The sequence below is a fragment of the Enoplosus armatus genome, chromosome 17 (assembly GCF_043641665.1).
Source record: "Enoplosus armatus isolate fEnoArm2 chromosome 17, fEnoArm2.hap1, whole genome shotgun sequence".
Classification (NCBI taxonomy): domain Eukaryota; kingdom Metazoa; phylum Chordata; class Actinopteri; order Centrarchiformes; family Enoplosidae; genus Enoplosus; species Enoplosus armatus.
The window spans coordinates 14,864,457-14,890,129 of record NC_092196.1 but is presented as its reverse complement, the minus strand read 5'-3'; the positions used below and the strand labels follow the sequence as shown (position 1 = coordinate 14,890,129).

At 38.6% G+C, this 25,673-nt stretch overlaps 5 protein-coding genes across 7 annotated transcripts; 3 read left to right on the top strand and 2 right to left on the bottom strand.

Annotated features, from left to right (window-relative positions):
* The first annotated feature begins 4,249 nt into the window (after positions 1-4,249).
* On the top strand, positions 4,250-6,680 carry mpg (N-methylpurine DNA glycosylase). Its single transcript, XM_070923723.1, has 3 exons — positions 4,250-4,594; positions 5,365-5,569; positions 5,791-6,680. The coding sequence occupies exons 1-3, from the start codon at positions 4,325-4,327 to the stop codon at positions 6,252-6,254; spliced, it is 939 nt and encodes a 312-aa protein (XP_070779824.1). The 5' UTR covers positions 4,250-4,324; the 3' UTR covers positions 6,255-6,680.
* A 300-nt stretch (positions 6,681-6,980) lies between these two features.
* Positions 6,981-18,345, bottom strand: nprl3 (NPR3-like, GATOR1 complex subunit). 3 transcript variants are annotated; one of them, XM_070923217.1, is made up of 14 exons: positions 17,986-18,345; positions 17,144-17,213; positions 15,290-15,328; positions 14,431-14,563; positions 13,677-13,751; positions 12,241-12,394; positions 11,962-12,043; positions 11,712-11,849; positions 10,350-10,506; positions 9,870-9,976; positions 9,470-9,599; positions 8,517-8,706; positions 8,229-8,421; positions 6,981-7,359 (listed from the first exon to the last, which is right to left on the bottom strand). In XM_070923217.1, exons 1-14 carry the CDS (start codon positions 18,179-18,181, stop codon positions 7,194-7,196), a joined length of 1,830 nt encoding a protein of 609 aa, XP_070779318.1. In that variant the 5' UTR covers positions 18,182-18,345; the 3' UTR covers positions 6,981-7,193. The 3 variants fall into 3 exon arrangements, with proteins under 3 accessions (XP_070779318.1, XP_070779319.1, XP_070779320.1); XM_070923218.1 differs by lacking the exon at positions 15,290-15,328; XM_070923219.1 differs by lacking the exons at positions 13,677-13,751; positions 15,290-15,328.
* Positions 18,346-19,908: 1,563 nt separating this feature from the next.
* LOC139300206 (hemoglobin subunit beta-A) lies at positions 19,909-20,835 on the bottom strand. Its single transcript, XM_070923222.1, has 3 exons — positions 20,675-20,835; positions 20,280-20,502; positions 19,909-20,155 (listed from the first exon to the last, which is right to left on the bottom strand). Exons 1-3 carry the CDS (start codon positions 20,764-20,766, stop codon positions 20,024-20,026), a joined length of 447 nt encoding a protein of 148 aa, XP_070779323.1. The 5' UTR covers positions 20,767-20,835; the 3' UTR covers positions 19,909-20,023.
* Positions 20,836-21,960: 1,125 nt separating this feature from the next.
* Positions 21,961-22,888, top strand: LOC139300762 (hemoglobin subunit alpha-A). Its single transcript, XM_070923942.1, has 3 exons — positions 21,961-22,116; positions 22,218-22,425; positions 22,648-22,888. The coding sequence occupies exons 1-3, from the start codon at positions 22,022-22,024 to the stop codon at positions 22,774-22,776; spliced, it is 432 nt and encodes a 143-aa protein (XP_070780043.1). The 5' UTR covers positions 21,961-22,021; the 3' UTR covers positions 22,777-22,888.
* Positions 22,889-24,638: 1,750 nt separating this feature from the next.
* LOC139300811 (hemoglobin subunit beta-2-like) lies at positions 24,639-25,415 on the top strand. The gene is made up of 3 exons (XM_070924002.1): positions 24,639-24,741; positions 24,843-25,065; positions 25,182-25,415. The coding sequence occupies exons 1-3, from the start codon at positions 24,650-24,652 to the stop codon at positions 25,308-25,310; spliced, it is 444 nt and encodes a 147-aa protein (XP_070780103.1). The 5' UTR covers positions 24,639-24,649; the 3' UTR covers positions 25,311-25,415.
* The last annotated feature ends 258 nt before the right edge of the window (positions 25,416-25,673 follow it).

Here is a 25,673-nt window from a genome sequence, read left to right as displayed (position 1 = left end):
AGAAGGAGGCTGTTAAAGAAATCAAAGAGGGCAGAAAAGCTTTCACTGTGTGGTCATGTTGAGCAGATTTGTACTCCCTTGCTTTTGTGATAAGACCAGTAAGATCCTGCAGACAGCCCACTCTCCCTCCCTGCCTGACTCAACGGTTGTTCCCTCTGAGAGCCACAGGTGTGAGCTGAGACAAGAAAGCTGTTATCAGACTGGACCGGGAAAGGTCAGGGGGCTGGAGATTTTAGTGCAGGCTCAATCAATAAACCAAATAGCTGGGAAGCTGAGTTTTTGTCTTTTAATGATCTACTAAAACAGCCCTCCAACTGGTATTGACTCTCATTTATTCTTTCAAACTGATATATAGTATTAGAAAAACTACTATGGGTTTATTTACTTTGCTTGGTAGGTTTATAAAGTAGATTATTCAAAATTGATTCTGTTTCTCAAGTGTGTCTCTGCTGAACAGAAAACTATCTGAACCCGACTCTCAACTCGACTGATGCATCACTAATTTTCTATCATGCAGAACAAACAGAACAAAACCATGTGGTATTGACAAATATAAGGAAAACACAGACATACAGTAGACATATGCATGGTATCCCCCAACCTGTGTTTATATACCAGTGGTTCTGTTAAAACCTGTGGGCATGAGATCCCAGATGTGGAAAAAGACAAACCTGTTTCTCCATAAGCATGTCTCTGTTGTGCAGGTGTGTGAACATGGAGTAATCCTCCTGCTTCCCCCTCCCAGTGAGAACCCACCCACCTGTGCAGCACACACCACACCTCTGCAGCAAACAAGAAAAGAGACTCATGAATCATTAATTGTCATCTCTTAATAATTAATCCTATCAAACACTGAGGATGCAGATGACTACCAGGTTCTGAAAAAATAATTGCAGTTAAAGATGCTACTGGAAAGGTTTCCCGGAAGCCATTACGGAGGCTGATACGCAATATTTATATTTGAAGTGGCCTACTGAAAGCTGATCTTTGCGTTTATGTTTTAGTATTTTTAAACTTGCATCAGTTACTCAATCTGATGTATGGTAGAAAATGATAAGATAGAAAAAAGCATTAAGATTGCAGCAATTCATAGTGAAAAGGCCTCTGAAAGACCATTTAGACTATTATATGACAATGAGACTGTTTACCGCCACACCTTGCAATGAGGATTGCTAACACTAAAATCTGTTATAAATATGATGATGTCATGTAAGCAATACAAATTTAAACACAGTATAAAACAAGAGGTTATCTCAGCAGCTCAAAAGCTATGACACATTGCCCATAATAGTTTGCTGTGTTTATTTACAACAAGGAACGTGTCCTTTTTTAAATCATGACTCTCATATGAAAAAGACACAACAGCAAACTCTCACACAGTTATGATTGAAGTATAGTACCTACTGCTGAAACATTACCACTGTACCACTTGTTTTGTTTATATGTCGTATTTGACAGTTTATCTGTTTGAGGGCATTCATGCCACACTGATGCAGGTAACTATTAGTTTGGAAAGTTTGTCACACTTGATGGAACTGCCATTCAAACCTAAGACATCATGAACATGGCAGGACAAAATAGTGATATTATTTTGGTCGATCCATTCTTATCATGTGTTTGATGTAATATCTTCATACAGACAGTTATAAACCAAAGATAGCAATGACAGTCTGTCGCGGTATTGAAACTATATACAGTACATGAATATATATACAGATTCATGAAAAGTACATGAAACAAATTTAAACATTTCAATGTACATTTTAATTTACATAAAATGTATCAAAATAATCAGAACTTTGATCAAACAAATATGAAGAGTTTCTTCCTCTCTAAACACTGCATGCCGAGAGGATATTATAGGATTCTCTGACTCATGGTGTAGTAAGATATTTTCAGTCTGCCTGCATTCTGCTTGTCCATCTGCACACACAGATGAGTCTCTGGCGTCTCTGCTCAGCGTCACTATCACTGTGATGGCTGCTGGAGTTGAAAGTGATCCAGAATGCAACGCTACAGCCAAGCTGAGGCTGCTAAGATTATCAGAGGCAGCTACAATGAAAGCTGCCCGGCCCAGACCTCACCATCACTGCTGACAGGCAGTGGAAACACAGTCAAAGCAAACAATGGCCTTCACCGGTCCACCAGCCGCGACAAAGTCAACAACCCATGCCAGGACTCTACTGAGCATGCTCAGCAGATTTCTGTCTGCATCATATCCTGGCTCAATAAATCAGTCCAGGTCTTTATGTCCATAAGTACTGCACAACATTGTTCCATTAGAAATACAACTGCTCTGATCCTGCAGTAGCATAATGTCACTTACTATTTGTGAATAAGCAATAACTCTACTGTTTGAGAATTTTGACATTTTCTCTCAAATCAATATCTAATATTATACACTATATTTATTATTCTCTATTACCAATGATCCAATAACTAGCCATGAAAATATTTGAAGTGGGAATATTTATGATTTTTTTATTTATTTTCATGAGCATGCTGCACTTTCTGGCACCTCTCCAAAGATCTGAATCTTTCAAATTCAATGAATGAATAAAAGACTGAGGACATCAAATATCAAATTTATACTTTATTAGCAAAGCATTATACAAATAATTTGCACAATATTTTATTAAATGTTTGTTATGAAATGTGGAAATGAGAAAGCTTTTTTATTTGTTCTGAAACTCTTTAGAGGTTTGAGAAGGTGTAACTAATTTCTGGTGCAAAGTAAATGTAATAAAACCAATTTGATTAAAATACACTTCAATTAAGAGTGGAATGAACAACTCTCTGGCACTAATGCACATAAGGCTTGCTATAGTCTGTGCCTCTTTTGTAATCATAGTTTGTCTGTTTGTACAAAAGTATTGAGTATTTGGCATCGATTATGACATGCAATGTAATGTAAGATAATGTAATTTAATTTAATCATCAATGCTAATGTTAGAGCACAAAGGCTTTCCAGACTAAATACAGTAATGTATCAGAGCTCATGCTGCAGCTGAAGAAAGCTCAGGAGGATCTGCAGAAGAAAACTGTCAAAGTTGAGTCCAGCAGGCAGAAGAACAAGGCTGCTGAATATCAGAACCAAGAAAATACCCTGGCTGTATAAAGCTGCAGTAGAAACTGACAGTATTAATGAAGAAGCCCTGAAGTTTGTTTTCTGCAATGTGGGGAACAAAGCCATCTCCCAGCAGACCCAGTGTGCACAAACTGCAGAGATTGAGAGGGTCAATCTCCTGCTGAAAAGCCACAAATGCAGCTCAAAATGAATGGAAAGGAGTACCTTCCGCAGGATGATGAACTTGAAGAAGCCGTGTAGAACCAGAGTGAGCTGCAGCTAAAAAAAACGTGCAGCTAAACATGTTAATGAACACAAAGCACAATTAAGAAGTATGTGAAAATAATTGCAAAATGATTTTTAACCTTAACTAAGGTTTGTTGTCTGTCATCTGATACAATACATCTCAAAAACGTAGTATTTCCTTCAATTTCAATGACACAAGAAATCTATTTTAAACACAACATACAATGCAATCATCAACTATTCCAAATATCTATTCATTCACCCTATATGAATTTACCCATATATCTATCGGTCAATCCATTCCTATATCTGTCAATGCATGCATTCATGAGCTTTAGGATCAGCACAGTGCTTCCAGACAACAGCACGGCAAACTTGTAGCCTACTTTCCTGATAAAGTTGTAGTCTGTGGCATGGCACCATGTCACACACTGTTAGTCTTCCAGAAAGCCACATGGACCCACAGTGCCTGGGGCCAAACTGGCGCCATCCACTTCCTGGGCACAGGCAGGCATGAGCACACCAGCTCTATTTATAACCTGTTATTAGAGCGGACTGTTTTCAAATGAGGCTGAAAAGATAAGACAGCAGCGGGAAAAGGGCACTCTCAGGGAGGGTTTTACCTATCAGCAAATGTGGTTGTTATGTGTAGCAAGCAGACAACTTTGGACTGCAAAGTCATGTTTGAGACAAAAACACAAGATGGACCTTTTTCCTCACGTCCCGGATAGACTCCCTAAACAGGAAACACTGAATGGAAACATTCCCAATAATCAAACACTGATTTAATGTCCGTCAGCCTGAAAGGATGCGCGGTCCCTTTAAGAGATACAAAACAACATTTACTTCCTGTATGTTAGTACTAGCATAACTCTTCTATAACACTCAAGTAAATTATGAAGTAAATCTTTTAAAATGTATATAAAAGAGTTGCTGACATTATAAAAGACACAATGACAGTGTCGTAAAGGTGTTTTCATTTTTTAGCCCGAAGTGTTCCGCGGTAACATTATGGCAGGGAGAAAAAGAAAGATGCTAGCATTGACAGTAGCAGCAGCAGCAGCAGCACCTGAACAAGCAGTCAATAAACATAAAAAGCGGACGGGTTTTAAACTAAACGTTTCACCTGCCAGGACGAAGAAGCCCACTCAGTATGAAAATGCTCAAAGTGCTGAGACCGAGCGAAGCCATTATTTCACCAAGAATGACCTGCAGCTCAGACTCGGAGAGGATTTTTTCAACCAATCTTGCATCAGTTTGTCTAAAGCATTTCTCGGCAAGGTAACGTTTATGCTGCCTTAATTTTACACCAGTTTATGTTGTAAAGTTGATTTCTGAAAGCCATTAATGCTCTGTATGATATATGCGAGTAATAAAGTTTGTGTCAGTACAGTTTAAACGTTTTAAAAAGTCCATGTGCATTCAAACGATAAGGAGTTTTTTTAAGGCTGCTCGTAAACTGATACAGAACGGCGATTGACATCTTTTGTTCAGACAGTCAACACTTTAATCTGTCAAAGCTACAGGGACCTGAGACAAGAGTCTTATCTAAAAATGTTGCCACCTCTCTGGTTACTTTGTATTTCATGCAGGAGCTTCATTAAGTGACCTGTCAGCTCTGGTATTTGAGTTAATTACACTCAGCTACAATCTCACTTCAATCTACATGGTCTAACCTGCATCCATACCACTCCCCTTAAATGTAAGGCTGCAACTAAAGATTATTTTCACTATTAATCGATTAATTGTTTGGTCTATAATGTGTTAGCAAATAGTGAAATATGCAAGTTCAAGTTCCCAGAGCCCATGGTCACGTCTTCAGATGTCTGGTTTTGTGGGACCATGATCAAAAGATATTCAGTTCACTGTCAGAGGTTAAAAAACAAGCAAAAAACACTCACAAAATATTCACATTTGACAAGCTTGAACCAGCCATTTTGGCTTTATCGACAATCAGAAATGTTGCCAATTAATCTTCTGTTGATTGACTACTCAATGAATTGTCTAATCATAATAAAGCACAGTGTCTGTCTTGTTCCTTGTCCCTGCAGGTGTTGGTCCGCAGGTGTGCAGATGGTACTGAGCTGCGAGGGAGAATAGTTGAAACTGAAGCCTACCTTGGAGGGGAGGATAAAGCCTCACACTCAGCAGGAGGCAAACGCACTGAGAGGAACACCGCCATGTTCATGAAGCCTGGCACAATCTATGTGTATCCAATCTATGGCATCTACCTCTGTATGAACGTATCTAGTGAAGGTAAAAACATTACCCACCAAAGGTGCCATTTTGCCTACTGATTCGTGCTAACAGAAAAAAATATCATAAAGCCTTTAATGTGCCCTCCTCCTAGTGTTTATAATCATTATGACATAAAATCTATGCAGTGGTGTTTTCTATTTCCAGTGGGTAAAGGGCAAAAGGAAGGAGACAGAGTGGAGCCTTGCTGATTGATGCATATTGTGTGCCGTTTTCCACAGGGGAGGGTGCTGCCGTGCTGCTGCGCTCCCTTGAGCCCCTGCAGGGTCAGCCCGTCATGAGGCAGCTGAGGGCAGCCAGGCGCAAAGAGGGAGCCCGACAACTGAAGGACAAAGAGCTCTGTAATGGGCCTTCGAAGCTGTGCCAGGCTCTAGATATACCACGCTGTTTTGACCGTCGAGACCTAGCCTCAGACCCAGAGGTGTGGCTGGAGAGGGACCCCAACCCCAACACAAATCCAGCAGTACCCCACGGTATAGTATCAGCACCACGCATTGGAATTGAGTCCCATGGGGAATGGGCCAAGAAGCCGTGGCGTTTTTATCTTCGTGGGCATCCCTGTGTTAGCGTAGTGAATAAAGAGGCAGAAAGACAGTCTCTGTCTGGAAATGTAATGAACGATTTAGGTCCCTCAGATGTGCAGTCTGACACAGGACAGCACATTGTCAAAAGGAATATTCCTTAAACTACTTTGCCATCTGTTTCCTTTGAACTTCACCATTTAGACAGTATAAAAACTGTGCTTGCTTTGCTTTGATAGACTACGTCTTACACATAAGAAATTAAGACTTTTTGAAATAATTCCAATATATTTGTATAATTTTATAGTTCATAGAAAGTCAAGATGGTAAAATAATCTCCATGACTGGTTGAAAGTCTTAATTGTAATTGCATAGATTATACAAAATGTTTCTCATCCATTTTGTAAGATGCTTATTTTGACACAGTGTATTTAATGTACTGAGGCACAGTTGTACTGGAAATCATGATTAAGTCAGCTAGAGTAAGACTCAATTTATCAGTGCCTATAAACAAAAATCAGTTCTGAAACATACCTTTACTTACTGTTTTGTTTAGGTCTTCCATATGTGTTTTCTAATAAACATTCATACTTGAGAAATTATCTCCTCAGTGATTTCACAGATGTTTGGAACACTCTGCTTCCCTCAAATCAAAAACAGCCTGTCTGATGTTTAGAGTCTTCCCTTTCTTGCTGTCTTTCTCACCCCACCTCTGGGATTCCTGAGGAGAGGTAGCTGAGGTCTGGAATGATCATTACTCAGTGTGCCCCTCTGTGGTCAGAGCAGATGATCTAACACATCTGGGACAGGGGAAGATGAAGTTAAACCCACACAACACCAATATTTCCAATATTCAGAGTAAACACTTGAGTCATTTCTGGTATGTACAAAATAATTTAATATTGTAAACAAACATTGGCTCATAAAGGGAAAACACTTTCTACATTTTGTAAATCTGCACACAGTAATGCAATCATTGTGTCAGTTGATTTTAAAACAACACTGTTGAGCAATAGCACTTAGCAGTGAGCACAGCAGGCTATTAAGTGCTCTCAAACTGACATCTTTTCCTGTTGGTGAGAGCTGATACCGTCTCTGTGCCACTACTCCATGGGTGACTGAAAGATTGAAATAATGGGATCCTCATGGTTGGTAACCACAAGGACATTGCGGAACTTGTCAAACAGCGTCTTGAGCTGCGAGCGCCTCATGTTCTCATTGTACATAATCTCTTCCAGGTGGTGATGTCCCCGGAAATAGTGAAGTAGCCTGGAAGCAGTCAACATAACATGCAGAAAAAGGGGTTTTACTGAATCATTAGCTGTGAAAATCAACCATGAGGTAGGACTTTTGCAGCTCTGATGACATTTTTCACTAATGTGCAGTTGGTATCACACAACACAGATTACCAGATTGGTAAGCTTTCCCAACAATTTCTATTTTCAATATGCGCACAACTAACAGCTGCAAAGGGTCTTGACTCTCCAGACAATATTTCCAATTAAATTTCCCAGTATTCTGTGAATGCAATTAACTTAACATTATTTTCCAAACCCATGCACAAATATCTTCTTATTGCCTAAGAGACAAAGCATTAACGGCGATTCATAACATCATGAGTCACTTAAACTTATCCCAGCTGTTAAGGCGCCTTTAGACTGTGTGACAACAGCAACCGTGTAAGTTTATTGCAAGTCACGCTGTGCGAGACGGGTACAATAAAATTGTGGTTGCAATTTGTGTCAGACTGTACAATATCAATTTGAGGCTTGTGTAATGAATGTGTGGTAAACTGTAGCACCATGATGTAAATAGAAAACAGCATATGAGAGCTTTGGTCATAGTTCTCTGCCAGAGTCCCACAGGCTTGTTTTTTGTTTTGTCTCCATCGTTTTGGTTTGCGCTGGCTAATGTATTCTGATTGGTTGGAATGTGGACGAGGGTCGTAGTGGCAGTCACATTGTGAGTTAAGATTTTACCACGCTTCTCTCACGATTGTCAACTTTCAACTCAGACAGCCCGAATTCGCCAGATTAAAGGGGCCTTTAATATGACTAAAAGTAGAGACTAATGGAGCTAAGACTAACAAAAAAGCACAGAATATGCACTGGGTTTCTGTTATAGGCAGGCGTAATTACCTGGCAAACATCCGTAGATCCTCAGGATTTTGGGCAGCAGGGATGTTGAGAATAACCTGCCTCTCGTGCTCTGACAGGCTGGCAAGAAGCGTCTCTGTCATCCTCTTGTTGAGCGGAGAGTCCCCACCAGGCAGTAGCTCTGCACTGGAGTTGTCCATACTGGGACTGGTGAGGGTCATGTCATCACTGCTGGCTATACACAAAGGAAGCAGACAGATGATCATAGATTATCTATTACCCTGTTATACCTCTAAGAGTTTGGCAGAGGAGAGAGGTGACACGACATACTTGGAGAACCAAAGCTGAGAGCGCTGGGGGTGCTGAGACTGCGGCCTCCTACTCGGGCAGCCAGTGGAGGGTCTTCATCCCTCAACCCGGGCTCATCCTCACTGGGCGGTACCAACAGGCAGACATAAGTGTGCAGCTGGATCAGAAGGCGGCGCTGAAGCATCCACACCACCATCTGGATCAGCTGGGCCTGGTCAGGAGCAGAGCAGCAAACTGCATCAAAGCTGAGCACAGGATAAACATTTAACAAGAAAAGCTCAACACGCTCATGACCTGAACCAGGTCAAAATTTTTAAATCAGCCGTGGGTAACAAACAAGCTCAAAATAGAGCCTGTTCTCATGAAAAATACAGGCTGCAGACGCTGGCTGATGCTCCTTTGCCATTTATAATTCATCACCGATGCTCAAGCAGCTCTGCCAAAACAAGGTGGGTCTGAGGAGACCAAAAGGTTCCACTCTTACAATACAGTATCTATATATACTAGGTATTTACCAGGAAACTGTAATTTCACTTTTGTTTGCTTTGAATTTGTACAAAATGTCTTGTTCATAATGTCAGTCAATTATCCTTTAATCTAAAACTTTTTTTTTAATATTTCTTCAAAACTAGAAGCATTCTTTTCACAATTACAGTTGTGTCAAAGTAAGTTCACTTCAGTGTGTTCAGTGTTTTAGAAGAAAACTCTGACATATGTTCACCAATATAGGAAAAAAAAACCATAAGAAAGTGGACTTGCATTTAAAACCAGGGGAATTGTCTGACCTTTTTCATACTTAATATTTCTATTATTTATTTCATGTTCTATATAGTTTTTCTGCAAAAAAACATTTAGGGTGATAATGATTACTGGCTGGCTTAAGGTACATGTATGTGTAGTGTATGTGCATATGTGTTCCAGTGTGGAGGGGTAAGGTTATTTTCTGTGTATTTGTACTTGTACAATAGTCCTACCTCCTGTGCAGGAGCTTCCAGGGGGTTTCTGAACTCGGCCAGTGAGACAGGTAGTGAGAACTTGGCTAACATGGAGGGCAGATCATGACCAGGAAACTGCTGGGAAAACTGCTCAGCCAATGGTGAGTATCTATCCAGAGACAGATGGCACACATTATTCAACAACAGAGAGTTTTTCCATTAACTCAGCTTTTAAAAATTATTTTTTCACAATGTTGTAAAGGAAAGGCTATGACAAGTGCTGCCAATGCCAAAGTACAGGCCTTGGAAATCTGAATGTAATAACAATAAAACTGTGTTTTTGAGACCTATGTATGGCAATATCATAAGCCAGGCAATGGCATGGATGGGTGCTCAGCAATATTATGGCTCATTAGCCGCAATCATCATGAACACTCACAGGCAGATGTTGGCATGAGGAGACAGCATGTAGACATTGTTCTCACACAATGGGTAGATGATGATCGCTTTGCCCCAATAAACCAAGTGAGCAGCAATTTGAAAGATCTAAGAGAGAAAATTATTTGTAAATAATGTGATATAACACTAAATAACAAAGTGCTTTGCAACTGAAAACCATCTGTAGAAGGAAGATATAAGAACTTCTTGTGCTCCTCCGAGTTGTGTAGTCTCTTGAATGTACACACATTGTCCACTAGATGGCAGTAAGACACCATCAACACAGTAACCTCTGGGTAAACAACTTTCACTTTTCAGTCATACAATATATTGCTACATACAGCTAAATGGATCATGGTCTTTGATTTCCCCAATATTATATGATATAATATAATATATAATTCAATGCTTCAAATTTTAAGATAAAAGCCTTTTGAGATCAGAGAATGACATCTGGTGTTATAAAGTAACTGTCCTGCACCTGAAGTAAGGCCAGGTCAGCATCCTGTGCAAGCTGCTGCAGGTTTTTCACTGCTGAGCAGGTTTTGATGAGGCGCACCATCGCAGGTGAGCAGTCCAGAGGAAGCTGGTTTAGCAGAGCCTTCTCACTTTCCAGCAGCAGCAGGGCATGATAGGGTCTGGAAGATCAAACAGCACGTGATACAGCTTCTGAATCAACAGACCTCCTCTTTAGAGATCAAGAGAAGCCAGAAGGAATCAGCTTTAGTACCAGTCTGTGCACTAAAACAGCCTGTACATGTGTCCATGTACAGAACAACTATGTGTATCTGAGAACACAAACTGACCACTCTGATTAATTAAAAATTAAATCATCTTTCCCCACAGCTGTTACAATTTCATGGCTTAAATGCACCTGCACTAATTTCACCTTTGCATAATTTGTCAGCTTAAAAGGTCAGAAATAAAAGGAGAGGTAGAAGTTGATCACAACTCTGATGTAAGTATGCTGAAGTAACAATAGGTGGCAGTATGGCCCACAGAAAACTACATGGTATTTGGATGCTTTAAATAGTGAGTCAATACTGAAGCTCACAAAATAGACAGTCCTTAATCAGCTGTTAAACAGACTCCTTTGACATAACAAACTGGCGGGGACTGGACTGGCACTTTTGAGGATCTCAGACTTCTTGTTAAGCAAGTCGACCTGTAAATCAACAATACATCTAACAACACAGATTAAAGACTATAACAATCATGTGCTACTAGTATAGGTCTATGCAGGCTGGCTGACTAAATGTAAGTGTGTGTGTGTGTTAGGGTCATGAGTTCCTCACTTCTTAATTTTCTTTTTCCTCAGCCAGGTCGATTCTAGGATATTCTAGAGGAATTAAGTAGAGTATAAAGGAACAATATAAAAATGAGAGTAAATAGGAGGTGGTCAAATGTGTCTTCTATCCCCAAGAGATGTGGCATTTGTAGGCAGAAAAGAAGGAGACTATATTAAAAACTAATAATAAAGATTTAAAATGTATACATAGTAAAGTATGGCAGTTTATATGTAATATCTTAATATCAGTTTAAATTTTGCATAGAAAAAGTCTTTATCTGTAATAACACTTGTGATAACACTCCCTATTTGTGTTTATGCTTTGAGAAGGGGGCAGAGTATCTGTGGTTAGTTGTGATAGGCCATTTTTTTAGTGTCACAGTTGTCACTGCTGAAAGGGGTGTTGCCAGAAGTCTAATTTTAAAAGTTTCAACCCACATAGAGCAGTGTAGATGCTGGTGTCTGCCCTGTGTGATTTACTGTAAACAAGTTACTCTTCTCAAATAAAATGTTATATTAAAGTACAAGACAAACCAAAAAAAAGTAAAAACACACCTTATGGCCTTAAGACTCCGCTCTAATGCCTCTGGGGGGATATAGTTGCCGCCAATCCTGTGGATCTTGTGTGGTAAACAGAAGCTCACCTCGAGCCAGTTGTTAATATGTAGTCGCACCACACCAGTTGTACAAAGGCTGCAAAAACATCAATATTAGAGTCAGCTATATGAGCAATTACATACATTCTGCATGGTGAGAATAAGGGAGAAATAACAAAACAAAAATAACAATGTGTTTAATTACATACCTGTCGTAAGCCTCCTTCAGGTCCCTGGCCAGCTTACATTTAGGAAGAATTTGTCTAAATGGGGACTGGGGGCTTCCATCCGCTTAGATTGGAAAAAAACAGACAACACAGTCAAACCTTTCAAATCTCAGCTACTACACATCATCTCAATGTTAGTATATTGACAAGCTACACTGTTCAATAATAAATATGCCATTATGTAGAAGGATTTCTATGAAACTCTATAGATTGACTGACATAGAGCAGTAAATTGTGAGGTGAGAGAAGTGTGCATCTCACTCTCAGTCATCGTGGTAATCTCATCTTGGACGGCCAGCATCAGTTTGGCCTCTCTGGTCAGGTACTGGCAGCGCCGCTCTTCATGCTGCAGAGCGATCGCGATGCGGCGTGACAAGTTGTGCATGCAGCTGATGACGGACGGGTCAGCATTCGCCTGTAGAGGCCAAAGATGAGAGGGAGCCACTTTTTTAAACAGTGTCATTTTGACAGAAACATGTTTGTAAAACTCAGTGATGACCTATTACACTGCATTTACAACATCAGTGCTTTAATTTGTTGCTCAGTTAACATTTGTGTCAAACATTACCAGCCTTTAATATGTAAATGACTTTAGAGCACCTTTATGTGAGGTAAAGATCTTAGCATGTAACACACTTAAAAATGAATACAACACTTCATTTAATACAACATTTAATACAGAATGCTTGTCATTATTATGTTATAGCATTTAAAATATTCAACCATTGTCAATTGCCAGACTTAGCAGTTTGTTAGCTTCACCTGTACAATCATCACTTGTGATGCAATCCAATTCAGTTACCCTGTAATAAATCCTATCACTGTAATGCTTATTGTTCTGTTTTTATTGATCATATTATTGATTATTATTATTATGCCTCTACTCTGTGGTACTTCAGGTGGTGTTGTATTTCATTATACTGAGAGGTGTTTCTGATGTTCTGTACTCCTCAGGTATGTAAATATATAAAATGACATAATCTCTTAGGCATTGCAAAGTAGATCAGATGCCCTAATATTCTTGCAGAATATAAAATAAAACAACAAACAAAACTATATGAAAGAACATATACATATCATAATATAAAATCATCTACTGGTGTACACATTTGTATTGTGAATTAAGAAGAAATGTTAAATTGAATGGTTAAACCTTGTATAATGAATTATTAAAAACACAAAAATTACTTCCATTGGTAATATACCCTGCCATATTAAAATAACCAAATGGGACTGTTATTCTTATGGAAATTTACAGGGTACAATTACCACAGTTGCTGGGCAGATATCATTGACAAAACATGACTGAGCACTTCTCTCCCCATCTCAGCTGTACTGGGGTTTACTGGGTACAGTGACTCAGCATGGGCAGGAACAGGCTGTGCCTTGTTGGGCAGCATGATTAAGTATACTAAATTGTCCCCTCCTCCCCCTGAGTTCCCGTGCTCTCACAGATAGAGTATGCTGGAATATTATCACTCACACACACCCCTCCCATTCACAGAACACACAGATTAACAGAACACAAAATCTATGTGTCCCACCCACAGTCATCCGACTTAATTGTGCCATCATTTAAAATAAAGATATAAAGAAGTTAATTTGTAATATTAATATTACCATTTATACAGAAATTATTTCAACTGCAAAAGCAAAACAATTCAAATTTCAAATCCAAATTATAAGTCTTTTCATACCCTTAGTGCAAACACCACGTTAAACAAGATCATTGTAGGCATTTCTCTCTTAGGTGAAGGATCTGTCTTAGAAACCTGCACACAAAGACAAACATTTTATTCATAAGTTGCATAAAATAAACGTGTTAACAAAAAAATTTAAATCTATTTGTAGATTTATATACGATACATCAAGACTTATATAATATAAAAAGCAGTATAATTCACAAATTGAAAAATGTAACAACAAGCACAATGTTATGCAACATGCAATAAATCAACCTTTACCAAACCTGAAATGTTCCCTTTTTGTTGAGACTTTGTCAGAGGAGTGTTGATTGAGCTCTATGGTGATTTTTAAGTTATGTACACTAGGTGTTGTTGTATTGCATTACAGTATAATGTAAGTGGGTGATGGTGAAATGAGAAATGACCTCATCAACGCCAGATGGCAAAACATGTCAATATTATAATAATTAATAATAGAATTCAAGATGGAGCTTTTCACCTTTTAATTGATATTATCAATTACAGGTATCTAGTACAGTTTATAATAACAGCTACTGCAAAATACACATCACAAGTGATTCTCTGGACAATACATCACACCTGTTTTGTTGTGTTCTTATACTGTGCCTTCACAATCGATTTCTTGTTTCTGAACACTGGTAAATAGCTATCTGGTCAAAGGAAAACTACATAACCTCTTGTTTACACTCACTGGAACTCAAAAATGACTTTACATGTTTTTAGTAGGAGCCATTTTGTTCCTTACTTGAATGATGGGAGGATGCTGAAGGAGAGTAGGGTGACCCACAAATCGAACATTGTCTATCTTCAGTTCAAACTTCTTTCCACAAATATCAGATTTGGTGGCCAGGATGGTGGCGAGGATGATGTCAGAGAACCTTAAAGAAGGAAGAACAGACTCAATAAGAAAAGTGTGCAGGGTGGGATGAGAGGGCACAGAAAAAGCTGGGACGAGTAAGAAAGTGTAAATTAGCTCTGTTTGTTTACATTTTTCACATTCCTGTCTATAAGAGGGGCTGCGTTAATCAGATGCATCTGCCTGTAATTTAATTCAACAATGAGAGTACAAATAAAAAAGCTTGTGTGGCTACTGGAGAGGAGGAAAGAGGAAGAGGCCTCCTTGCAGAAACAGTGAAGTCGCTGTATGAATGAAGAATGTGAAAGACTCATGCTGGTTTGTCTTAAGTAACTCATGCTGCAATCAAAGGGATAAAAATCAAGGCGTTAACTTCCAGAAAAAAATTAAACACACTATAGACTTACCCCACCAACACAAGACTGTGTAGCAGTTGCTTTATTGTAGTTTGCAATTGTTTTGTAATACTGAGTCTACATGCTAGAGGTAATATAATCAAGGTGAATTAAAACTTTAATTATAGTTTTAAATTGTTGGATTGCTGTTGGCCTTTTTTTTTTTAAAAAGGCGAAAATCCCGAATTCACCAAAGCACTGATTCACTGGATCTGCTACTGATAATTAACAAGGATTTTTACTGAGATTAGGGTTGGGGATCCATAAAGGACACAAAATAGGAAAGAAGGGGATAAAAAAAGACAGGGGTGATCTAAGCGAAGGAAAGGTGGTTTAGAATGATTTGGTCTTACCCTGCTACCAACTGTTCGTCAGTTAGTGGAGATTGTTCTCTGAAATGGGAATTGGGCCATAAAAAAGAAGAAAAAAGCAAACAAAAGGGAAAATGCAACACACAGTTGGGCTGAAAGCATAAAATGGACATCAAAACAACCCGAACAAACATGTGATACTGTGATGTGAAAATGCTGGTCTGCATGTTGATTCAAGCAAAGTACCAGTTCACCCTGACTAAGCTTTAATGTCATTAATGTTGGAAAATTAGCTTAAATGCCGGCTGTCATATTGTCAACTGTCTTAAAGGCAACTAAAAATATTAACATTACTCAAAAAGATATAGTGCAACTACTGCAGTTTATGCAGTCATAACCAGCCACTTATATACTGCAAACCACTTTATACTGGTCTTCATAAAGCTGTCACTGCATGATTTCAAACTGCTCTGTTGTGCTGTTAACAGGTTGATATCCTCTCTCTAAAAGGTCACATATTCTTAAAAAGCTGTAAAACTGGAATACACACTATAAATGCCTGTTTGAAGTGGAGTGAGTAGGGAAAAACTGAGCCAAAAAAAAAAGAAGAAGCCAGTTTTATCTGATTACGCCAGGTAAGCTGAATTGATAAAATACTTTAAATGAACACTTGCAGCTGCTTCTTACAGCCCTGTGACCAAATTCATTTCAACCCACCAACGACTGACCAGCATTACCATCCATAAAGCGGCAGCATGATGAAAACTAAACACTGTTGGAAAGCAAAAGGACTGAAAGGTTCTCTGTCTGACATTTTTGTATTTCTCAGAAACAGATGTCAACATCTTTGAATGTGCAAACAGGGAGGAGCTCAAGTAGTTAGCAAATTCTGTTCATGTTTCATACAATTTCTGCCACAGTCAGGACCGACTGCTCAACCCTCATCATGAAAAGCTGATGAGGTTCACTTAAACTCACGCAGCTGGTGTTCAAAACACTGCTGGAAATATTCAACTATGAGATTGTCATCTCAATTTCTACTTGCTCATTTTTGTTTCTGCAAATTATCTGTGAAATTCTTACACTGGTCATTAACTTTATACTGTCTATTTGTAGAGTAATTTGTTCAATATCAATATTTGTTCTCATGTGGCTCACCACCAGCCCAGTTTATACCATAAACAACAGATGAACCTTATTCTAATATACTTTAATGACAAAACACATTTTCACACATGGTTTAGTGATTGTGGACTCATTTGAATATTATTCAACTTAACTTTTGTCATATCTGCTGCATCCATATACAGTTTCCTCTTTTGCTAAGGGGATAAACAAGTCATCCCCTCTTCTTTTCTTTTTTAACTTTTGTAAAATCATGATGTGACACAGAACTGCCACCATCATATTTTTGTATCTATAACCAATTCCTGTTTGCAGTCTTACAATCTTCAATGATTGACAGCTTCTTGTCCAAACATTCATGTCAAAAAGTCTGAAGTGGTTTAACAACACATGAATTTGTTTATTTAAAGAATATAGAAACAATCAGTGCCCCAGTTTCTCACTACTGGAGCTAACAAAAAATAAACTCATCTGAAGTGGAGGTTAAAGGCTTGTTTTTATTGCCAGTTCAGATAAGCGAGCATATCCAAACTCAACCACATGAGTTGAATTAAACATGGGCCAATTCCTCTTGGGAAATACAATGAGGTTTTTGAAAAAATAAAATAAGATACAACACAACGGGGGGGGGGGGGGGGGGGGGGACCTAATGAGAGTATCTCATGCAGATCTGAGAATGGGTTGTGTGTCCCTCTACAGTCAATTTCCCTATAATGAATCTATATTATATTATAAGCCCAGTAATATATAAAACAAAGACCAAAAAAATACCTTGAATCACCATCCTGATCTTCAAGGCCATCCCCGGTTGTGTTCAGTGCATATGGACTTCGTTGTTTTGCTTGTGGACAGAAATAATAGTGTCAGTACACACGATTATTGATGCCAATTAGAAACAAACAAGACGTTCAAATAAAAATCTGAATGTCAAACGTGTGTCAGAGAGGTGTTATGTAATACCAATGCTCTTTTACTGTATGAAGCCACTGTTTGTTGTTGTGAAGAATCTTTCTCTCTGTTGGTAATAAGAGTCTACTTGTGAACATTGTTGCCAATGCCAAAGTTTTCCAGTGTTTGGCAGGTCTTTTTAACCTATTTTTGCCATATTAAGCATAACTCTGCCTTAGATGTCCTATGTTGCCATGAAAACTAGCTTATATGAAAGTTATATAAAAGGTATGGACAAAATAACAAGTACACGTGAAAGGACACTAGCTAATGCTAAATTGAAGGAACTAAATCACAGTTACATTAAATTCATCAACATCCGTCATACTAAGTTCCAACAATCACAATGACAAATGCAAAGAAAGAGGAACAGTAGACACAAGTGCTATTTGCTATTAACCGAGACATGAGGCCTAAATTAGATTACAGTAATAATCTAATTATTACAAGCATTGTAGAGGTTAAATATTTTGCTGGGTTGATATATTGGGCTTAATTTTATTGGAAGGTTTTTGTTACTTTGTCTAGCCTATGTAAATGTAAATGTATGTGAAAGTGAAGCTTGAAGTCACGAGTTTTCCTGAACAAACAGCAACTAACGTTACCGTTAACTTAAGTGATGAACTGTGATTATCTGGTGAAAGCTAACTTAATGCTACGCCTACCTGTAAGAGATGACGGACATTCAGCCACTCTTTGGAATGGGTATCGAAAAAGTAGTTTGTTCCCTCGGCTGCCAGAGCTAACCAGTATGACGCTAATGGGGCTTGTTTTATCGCCAGTTTTGTACACGCTATTTTGTGACTGACTGTACATGGATTTTCGGTCATCTGGTAACCCGGCTAATGGGTTAAACATCATGTTAGCATTCTAGCTAACTTCACGTTAGCTGCGACACAATAACGTCTGTCGCGAGCTGTGGGCTACCTACGACCAAACTGTGAACGTTAGCTTGTTGCAGGCGATGCTTATTAATGTCTGCCATACACAAACACCGACGCTGGACAAATTACAGTCTAACTGCCTTTAATTTGGAAGCCTGGCCATTACGTCCTCCCTACCGGACATCCATGTACTGTTGCGGTTGTTTTGTGCCACTTTGAAAAACGTTCGGCTGGAACAGAGAAGACAGCTGTAAGATTCCCCCTACTTCAACAGTAGTCGGTGCTTTCCTCGATCCCAGTTAGCATTTAAACTATCCATCTATCTATCTTATGAACTGAGTGTTTCATTATGGATTATACAACCAATGCTACAACCGAAAAACCGTCCTGTAGACAATACAAAAAAAGCCAAATATCCAGTCGTAGTATAGATTGTCAAAACATGCAGTAATATGATTTTAAGATTAAATCCGACAACAAATTCCAAATTATTATTGTACTACACGTACCATATCATCGGTGCATTTGGCAGTTTTGCACTGAAAAAGATGCTCTTTATACAGTATTTCTATTTAAAAAGCCCCCCAAAATAACATCCTTTTTCTGATAAATATGTTCAATGCTATATTATATCCGCTAGATGGCGCATTTGGCAGATTGTGGTAGCTTTGAGGCTGCATACTGTAGGTATTATTTAGGTAGGTAGGTAGGTATGATTTTAAAAACGATTTAATTTCAGAAATTAATGCCCCAGACTTATCCACATTACTTCATAACGCAAGGGTCCCAGGAGTCACTCATTTCAATCTCGAAATTAACCATTTTAAATGTCAACAGAAGTCTAATAATCTGTCTAATATAGAAACTCTTTTGTGTTCAGTCAATGCACTTGCACCACACAACCTGTGTATGCAATTATCGGGCCTATAACCAGAATAGTGCAGAATTAAATTAAGTCTTAAATTCCAGACTCGCAAAGATAAGTACATCAAATAAAGACCCTGAACACAACATGAAAGAGACCAAACATTAATACTGACACTCGGTGTGTATTGGCAACAGTTCCACAGTTGGTCGCCCTCATGATGATACGGTATTTTTTGATGGACTGTTATCATTCATTTCAGATGACCGCACCCATTTATATCAAATTGCACATTTTAAAGAAGCCAGAATGACGGGCAAAAGTATTTTTCCTCAAAAAGATAAGTCATAGCAAATAATTTAATTTACCACTGACCCACTCATTAATGAGTTGTGTCAAATGGTGAAACACCTTAAATTCATCTACCTCTCAGATATTGATAATGTGAGGCTGTAAAATCACTGAAGATATCCCATTATTCATAGCTATTGAAATTATTTTAAAAATCCTGGATTATTCTACATCAAACGTTAACCTTGTATCAGAGCCCTATAATTGTTATGGTGGGCTCGGGGCTGTTAAGATTAAGATAATGAGTTTAGTCTCAGAGTGACAGAACTGATTATGATGATATGAATTTAAAGGTGAGATCAAAAGCCCCTAATCCACACTGTGCTCAAAGTATTATATAAAAAAAAATGTATTGACTCTGTAATTGAACAGATGGCCTCACCATTATAACTTTTATATATGTTGATATTTGTTTTTTGTTTTCGCCCACTTAAATCGATAATAGCTTGTTTCTAAAAAGCTTTTACAAATGATCACACACAAAGAGATATATTTAATTTGAGTTTTATTTGGTGCATTTGGCAACAGCTCCAAGGCAGTGCGTAAGACATTTTGAAAACACTTGTAGCACATTATTTGAATGTGAACTGCGTCTCCAGACTCTCAGTGGTACTGTCTGCCCAGGGCAGAGACGACCACAGCCAGGAACTTCTGCCAGGCTTCTTGGACATCAGCGGTGAAGTACTGACGTCCAAACTTTGCAGCCACACACACACTGATCATTTCAGCAAGAAGCTAAAACGAGAAGAATAGGATAATGATCACATTAAGTTCACAGATCAGTGATAGTCTAGAATGGACTGTGGATCCCTTCATGAATTTGGGTGTACAGAGCAACATAACAAAGTGAGTAACATACCCTGAAGTTATCAGGATCCACATGGAGCTTCTCAGAGTGCATCACGCTCAGCTTGGCGTAAACATTCTTGATGTCGTCCAAGTTCTTCACAGCTCTTTCCAGACCTCCCATCACTGTCCTACCATGTTCGGCCACCTTAGGGTTGCCGAGGATGGCGGCGTTGGTGGAAATGTTGCCAAATGTTGTGAAGTGTCTCTGAGTCCACGGATACACAATCATAAGCCTGGAGTAACACGATCCATGATAAAGAAAAACGTCAAACTACAACACATAAAAATAGTTTCTCAAGGAAAAGGCTAATAATGACAATTAGGCCTACTAATGTTATGGGGAACAGTATATAAAAAAATAAATCTGCCAATATGAAATGACTTTTTCATAAATGTGTATCTCACCTGGTCAGGGCCTGGGGTCCAATTTCAGCCACATCGATCTTTCCCCACAGGGTTGTGATTGCGGCGCGCTCAGCATCTGTCCACTTGACCATGTTGACGACTTTAAGATTTTCTCGAGCTTTTTTCCAAAAAATCTCCGATTTTGCCTTTTGCAAATGCCTGTCTTTTGGAGGTTTTTATTAATTACTCAATGCCACACCTCTCAGCCCTGGAAGCATCTGATTGGACTAGAGACGACCAAATACTGGGCTGTTACCTATAATGAGTTAGATAGGATCTTTGCCAGTTCTGTAAAAAAAAATGATAAGAATAAATTGGAAAATATCCACGAAATTTATGAATTGTTATGCGACTTAAAGTAATTTCCATAAAATATATAGATATGATAATTTAATTTGATATTATATTTTCCATTTATATTCCAAGAGGTGAAGTTTTTGCACCAATTTCTAAATGTTTCTAAATGCACCAGAATTAAATCCAAATCTTTATAAAACGTCTTTATACGTCCGTTAGTAATATTCATAGATTACATTACATACATTGAAACATACTGCACTGTGTTTATTGGCTACAAAGGCTGCCAAACTAAACACCTTGTGAAAAACAATTTGATATTAAAGTAAATCTCCATCACAGGCACTTGTCAACACTGTCCTTTATGATTGCATGCCTCCCTCATATCAGGTTATTTTCACTTTGTTAAAAAGTTTCTCTTTGTTGAGCAGTTTGTACGTTACCATTATTTTCATTATTATCATTAATTTCTTGATTTTGTTGTTCTGTTTTTTATTTGTTTATTTATTTGGTTGTCCAATATTCCTTTGAAAAGCTACATTTGTGTAAGTGTTTGTAGCCTACTAGCCTAAGTTGAGTCTGAGTTATTTCAGAGTTTAGGTTTTATTTTATGAGACATTTTTCACTTCTTTTCACCAGAACTTTGCCTATTCAAGATATCTTTGTGCACATTAAAACCTGTGGAAACTATTTGGCAGGGCTGTCCGCACTTTACATTAAGTGCAACCTCTCCTGTCGTTGGTCTTGCTGAAAATATATTTTTTGTATGTATTTCAGCATATGTTTATATCTGCATACGAATTAAAATCCATTATATATGAAACTATGTAAAATAACTGACACATAAAAATATATGTGAGAACAGGGAGTGGTTTTTTTTATCTCAAAAACTGTCTTGGAAACGTTTGGCAATTCCTTTCACGGAGGTGTGGTTTGGATTTGATACTGGGGTGTGGTGCAATTTGGGTTGATATAAAAAAAGACCGTTAACCAGCATCTTCATATGAGAATATCTTCTTTTAGTTAAGAAAACTTGAAGAAAAAGCAGCCATGAGTCTCACTGGAAAAGACAAGTCCGTGGTGAGGTCTTTCTGGGACAAGGTGTCCCCGAAGTCCTCCGAGATTGGAGCTGAGGCTCTGGGCAGGTAAACTGTTCTTTTCTCTTTTTTTTTTGTCATTGTCTAATATTTACATGCTATTCCCTTTTTCATCATTAAATGTTCTTTATTTCATCCATGTCTGACAGGATGCTGACTGTATACCCGCAGACCAAGACCTACTTTTCCCACTGGGCTGATTTGAGTCCTGACTCCCCACAAGTGAAGAAGCATGGTGCCGTCATCATGGGAGCAGTTGGAGAAGCCGTCGGAAAGATTGATGACCTTGTTGCTGGTCTGTCCAGCCTCAGCGAGCTGCATGCCTTCAAGCTCAGAGTGGACCCTGCCAACTTCAGGGTAAGCTCAGTGAATGCAGCAGTGGTCACGTTGTAGATCAAACTAAATGCATGGTAATAACATCAGGTCATCGTTAGTCGAGATATTTGTAAACTATCTTCTCTGGGTGTGTTTTCAATATTAAAGTTAAAATATGTCATATTTATGTCATAACGGTTTATCTCATGTATTTTTTTCCTTGTTGCTGACTTGAATTTTTATTTGTTTCTTGCACAACCACAGATGTTGGCCCACAACATCATCTTGGTTACGGCCATGTACTTCCCCACTGAATTCACTCCAGAGGTCCATGTCTCTGTGGACAAGTTCCTGCAGAACCTGGCTTTGGCTCTGTCCGAGAGATACCGCTAAACTCCAGCGATCCAGGAGCATCGACTTCATGCATGCGGCATGTCGTCCACAACAATGTCAATGTCCCTTTTAAAATAGAAGGGCTTGGTGAATAAAATAAATTGATACGAAATGTGCAGATGCCCGTGTCTTCTCTTCTACACTGACAAAAATAGATTATTTGATTATTATTGCTTTCATGGTAACCGAGTTTTATTGGGGTTATAATTCTTATTTAATAAAAATATTTGTTTTACTTTAGGGATTTTTTCCAGCAACATTTTTTATTTAATATTGTCACTTTTCATGAAAGTGATGTTGTCATTAATTCTCACCTCCTCACCATTCAGCCAATCCCCTGCACACTCCCCACAGTAGGCTCAGTGTGACCTATCATGGCCTTAATGAATACTGTTGAGGGGCTATAAGAACTTAAGACACTCCTTAATCGTACTTACAAATGACGTTGAGCGAATAGCTAATATTAATGTAATATTAATAAATTAGTGTAATTAATAAATGTTTATAAGATATATATCAATTTGTAAAGAAACATAAATGTGCCGGTTGGAGAGCACACCGAGGCGCTGGCCATGGTCCTAATGGTGTGGCTGTCGGTGGTGATGAAGCTGTCCGAGGTACACGGCCCGGTGTCCCAATGAATGAATACACCTGTTTCTGTTGTTACACATGTATTGTATGTTATCAGTTCTCCTCGTTGCTCAGTCTTGAGTAAATAAGCCTGGTGTTCTTTTTAATCTGCCCTTGTCTCCAGATCTGACCATTATTTACAGCGCGGGGGTAAAATAAGCCACCCTCTGTTATAGTTCCGGGCACACCCCAGAAATAATGTGCATCACTACAGTAAGTTTAATGTCTGAATGTGTGCCACTGCAAGATGTTTTGCTGTGGAGCTACATTTCAGAAACATTCAGAATTGGGTATGTTATAACAAAATAGGGCTATAAATATAGGACATGTCATGTCTTTTGAGCTTATGAATAATTACAATGACGCTTAATGGCAGTTACTTATGACAGGTACTACAGAACTGCATTTTAGTCAGTTTGTATGGTGTAAACTGTAGATCTAGATACAGTTTGGGATCAATTAAACTCAAATAAAGACATTTATGAGAAGTGATTTTACAAACATGATTTAATCGGCTGACAATGTTTCAATGTAGTAAGGCAGCCTGCATTATCCTCATCATCAGCAGATTGTTGCATCAAGTCTAGTTATGCAGCGGCCAGAGCTTCCTAGCGAGTAGGAGCGCCCTCTACTGGATTTATTACTTCCTTGTGCGAACACTGGTTTGGATGAGTAAACCACATCACCATTTATTTACATTAGACTCACATTAGACAAGTGGTTATACAGATGGAAAGTATTGTAAGACAGAAATCTGCTATTATTTCATTTACATTTGAGCTGAATCAGAATACTATAGTCTTTATTCGTTAAATTAAGACTGAGAGAAAAAGACTAAAAGTATTTTAAAATGAAAAAAAAAAATGTAATTTGTCAAGCATTTCAAGCATTTTCCAAATCTGATCCAATCCCTAAACATTAATTCGTTTCAGTACTGAGTGCCTAGGTCGTCTTTTGACTGCACATGGAATTCATACGCAATATCCTTCTGATATAATGGCAGACAAGTTGCTAATATCGAACACAACCAGCAATAACTGTTTCCTCAGCTTCAGACACAATCTAAGAAGCGCAGATTTGTCCTTTCCTTATCATTTTTGCAAATCCGTACAGCAGTACTTGGCCAACCCACTGCCCTTCTCCGTCCAATTGCATATTTTTGGGAGGAGTGAAACGGTTCTTTTAAAAGTTGCTTCTGGTACTGACCCAAGCAGGACTAGTGGAACAAATCTACAGCCGCAAAATGGTCGAATGGACAGACTTCGAGCGCGCCACCATCCAGGACATCTTCTCCAAGATGGACTATGAGGTCGTGGGCCCTGCAGCTCTTTCCAGGTGAGACATCTTTTTTGTTTTTATATAAAAGAAGTAATTTGTGCATTAACATAGACATTTTAACAATTGCGAGTTATGCATGTTTTTACGTGTTTCCTCAGGTGTCTGGTCGTCTACCCCTGGACTCAGAGGTATTTCGGAAACTTTGGAAACCTCTACAACGCCGTTGCCATCAAAGCAAATCCGATGGTTGCAACTCACGGAAAAACTATCCTCCACGGTCTGGACCGGGCTGTGAAGAACATGGACAACATCAAGGAAACCTATGCCGAGCTGAGTGTGCTGCACTCCGAGAAACTGCACGTGGACCCCGACAATTTCAGAGTAATGTTATATGGAATAAATAAGACTGGAATTGTTTATTCATATTCAAAGATTATTCCAAAAAATCGCCCCACCTTTCATGTTGTTGATGTTTTCTGATGCTTGTTGTGTTGCAGCTGCTGTCTGACTGCCTCACCGTTGTGGTTGCTGCTCAGCTGGGTAAACAGTTCACTGGAGAAGTCCAGGCAGCTTTTCAGAAGTTCCTGGCCGTGGTGGTGTCCTCCCTGGGAAGGCAGTACCACTAGAGAGCTGCAACAGAAGACCATCACATGTTGATCATTTCTTTAAAAGCTCTTTGTTTGTTTTTTTATCATGTCTTAAGCACATAAATAAATAAAACATTGAGCATACTTAACAAGTTGTACGTTTTTTTTCCTGTGGTTAGGGTCAAATCAGGAAGACGTAAGATTGGTATTACTCAAGAGTTCATTTGCAAAAACAGATAAATTCCATTCTTAAAATGAGTAAACCAACATCAGTTTGATTGATATTCCCTAGAGTGCACAAAAAAAAAACATGATTTAGGAAAATAAATACAAACGGAGATATCTGTTTTTCCAAATGAACACTTCATATATGTTCAGTGCTGGAAAAAGCATTTAAATCCA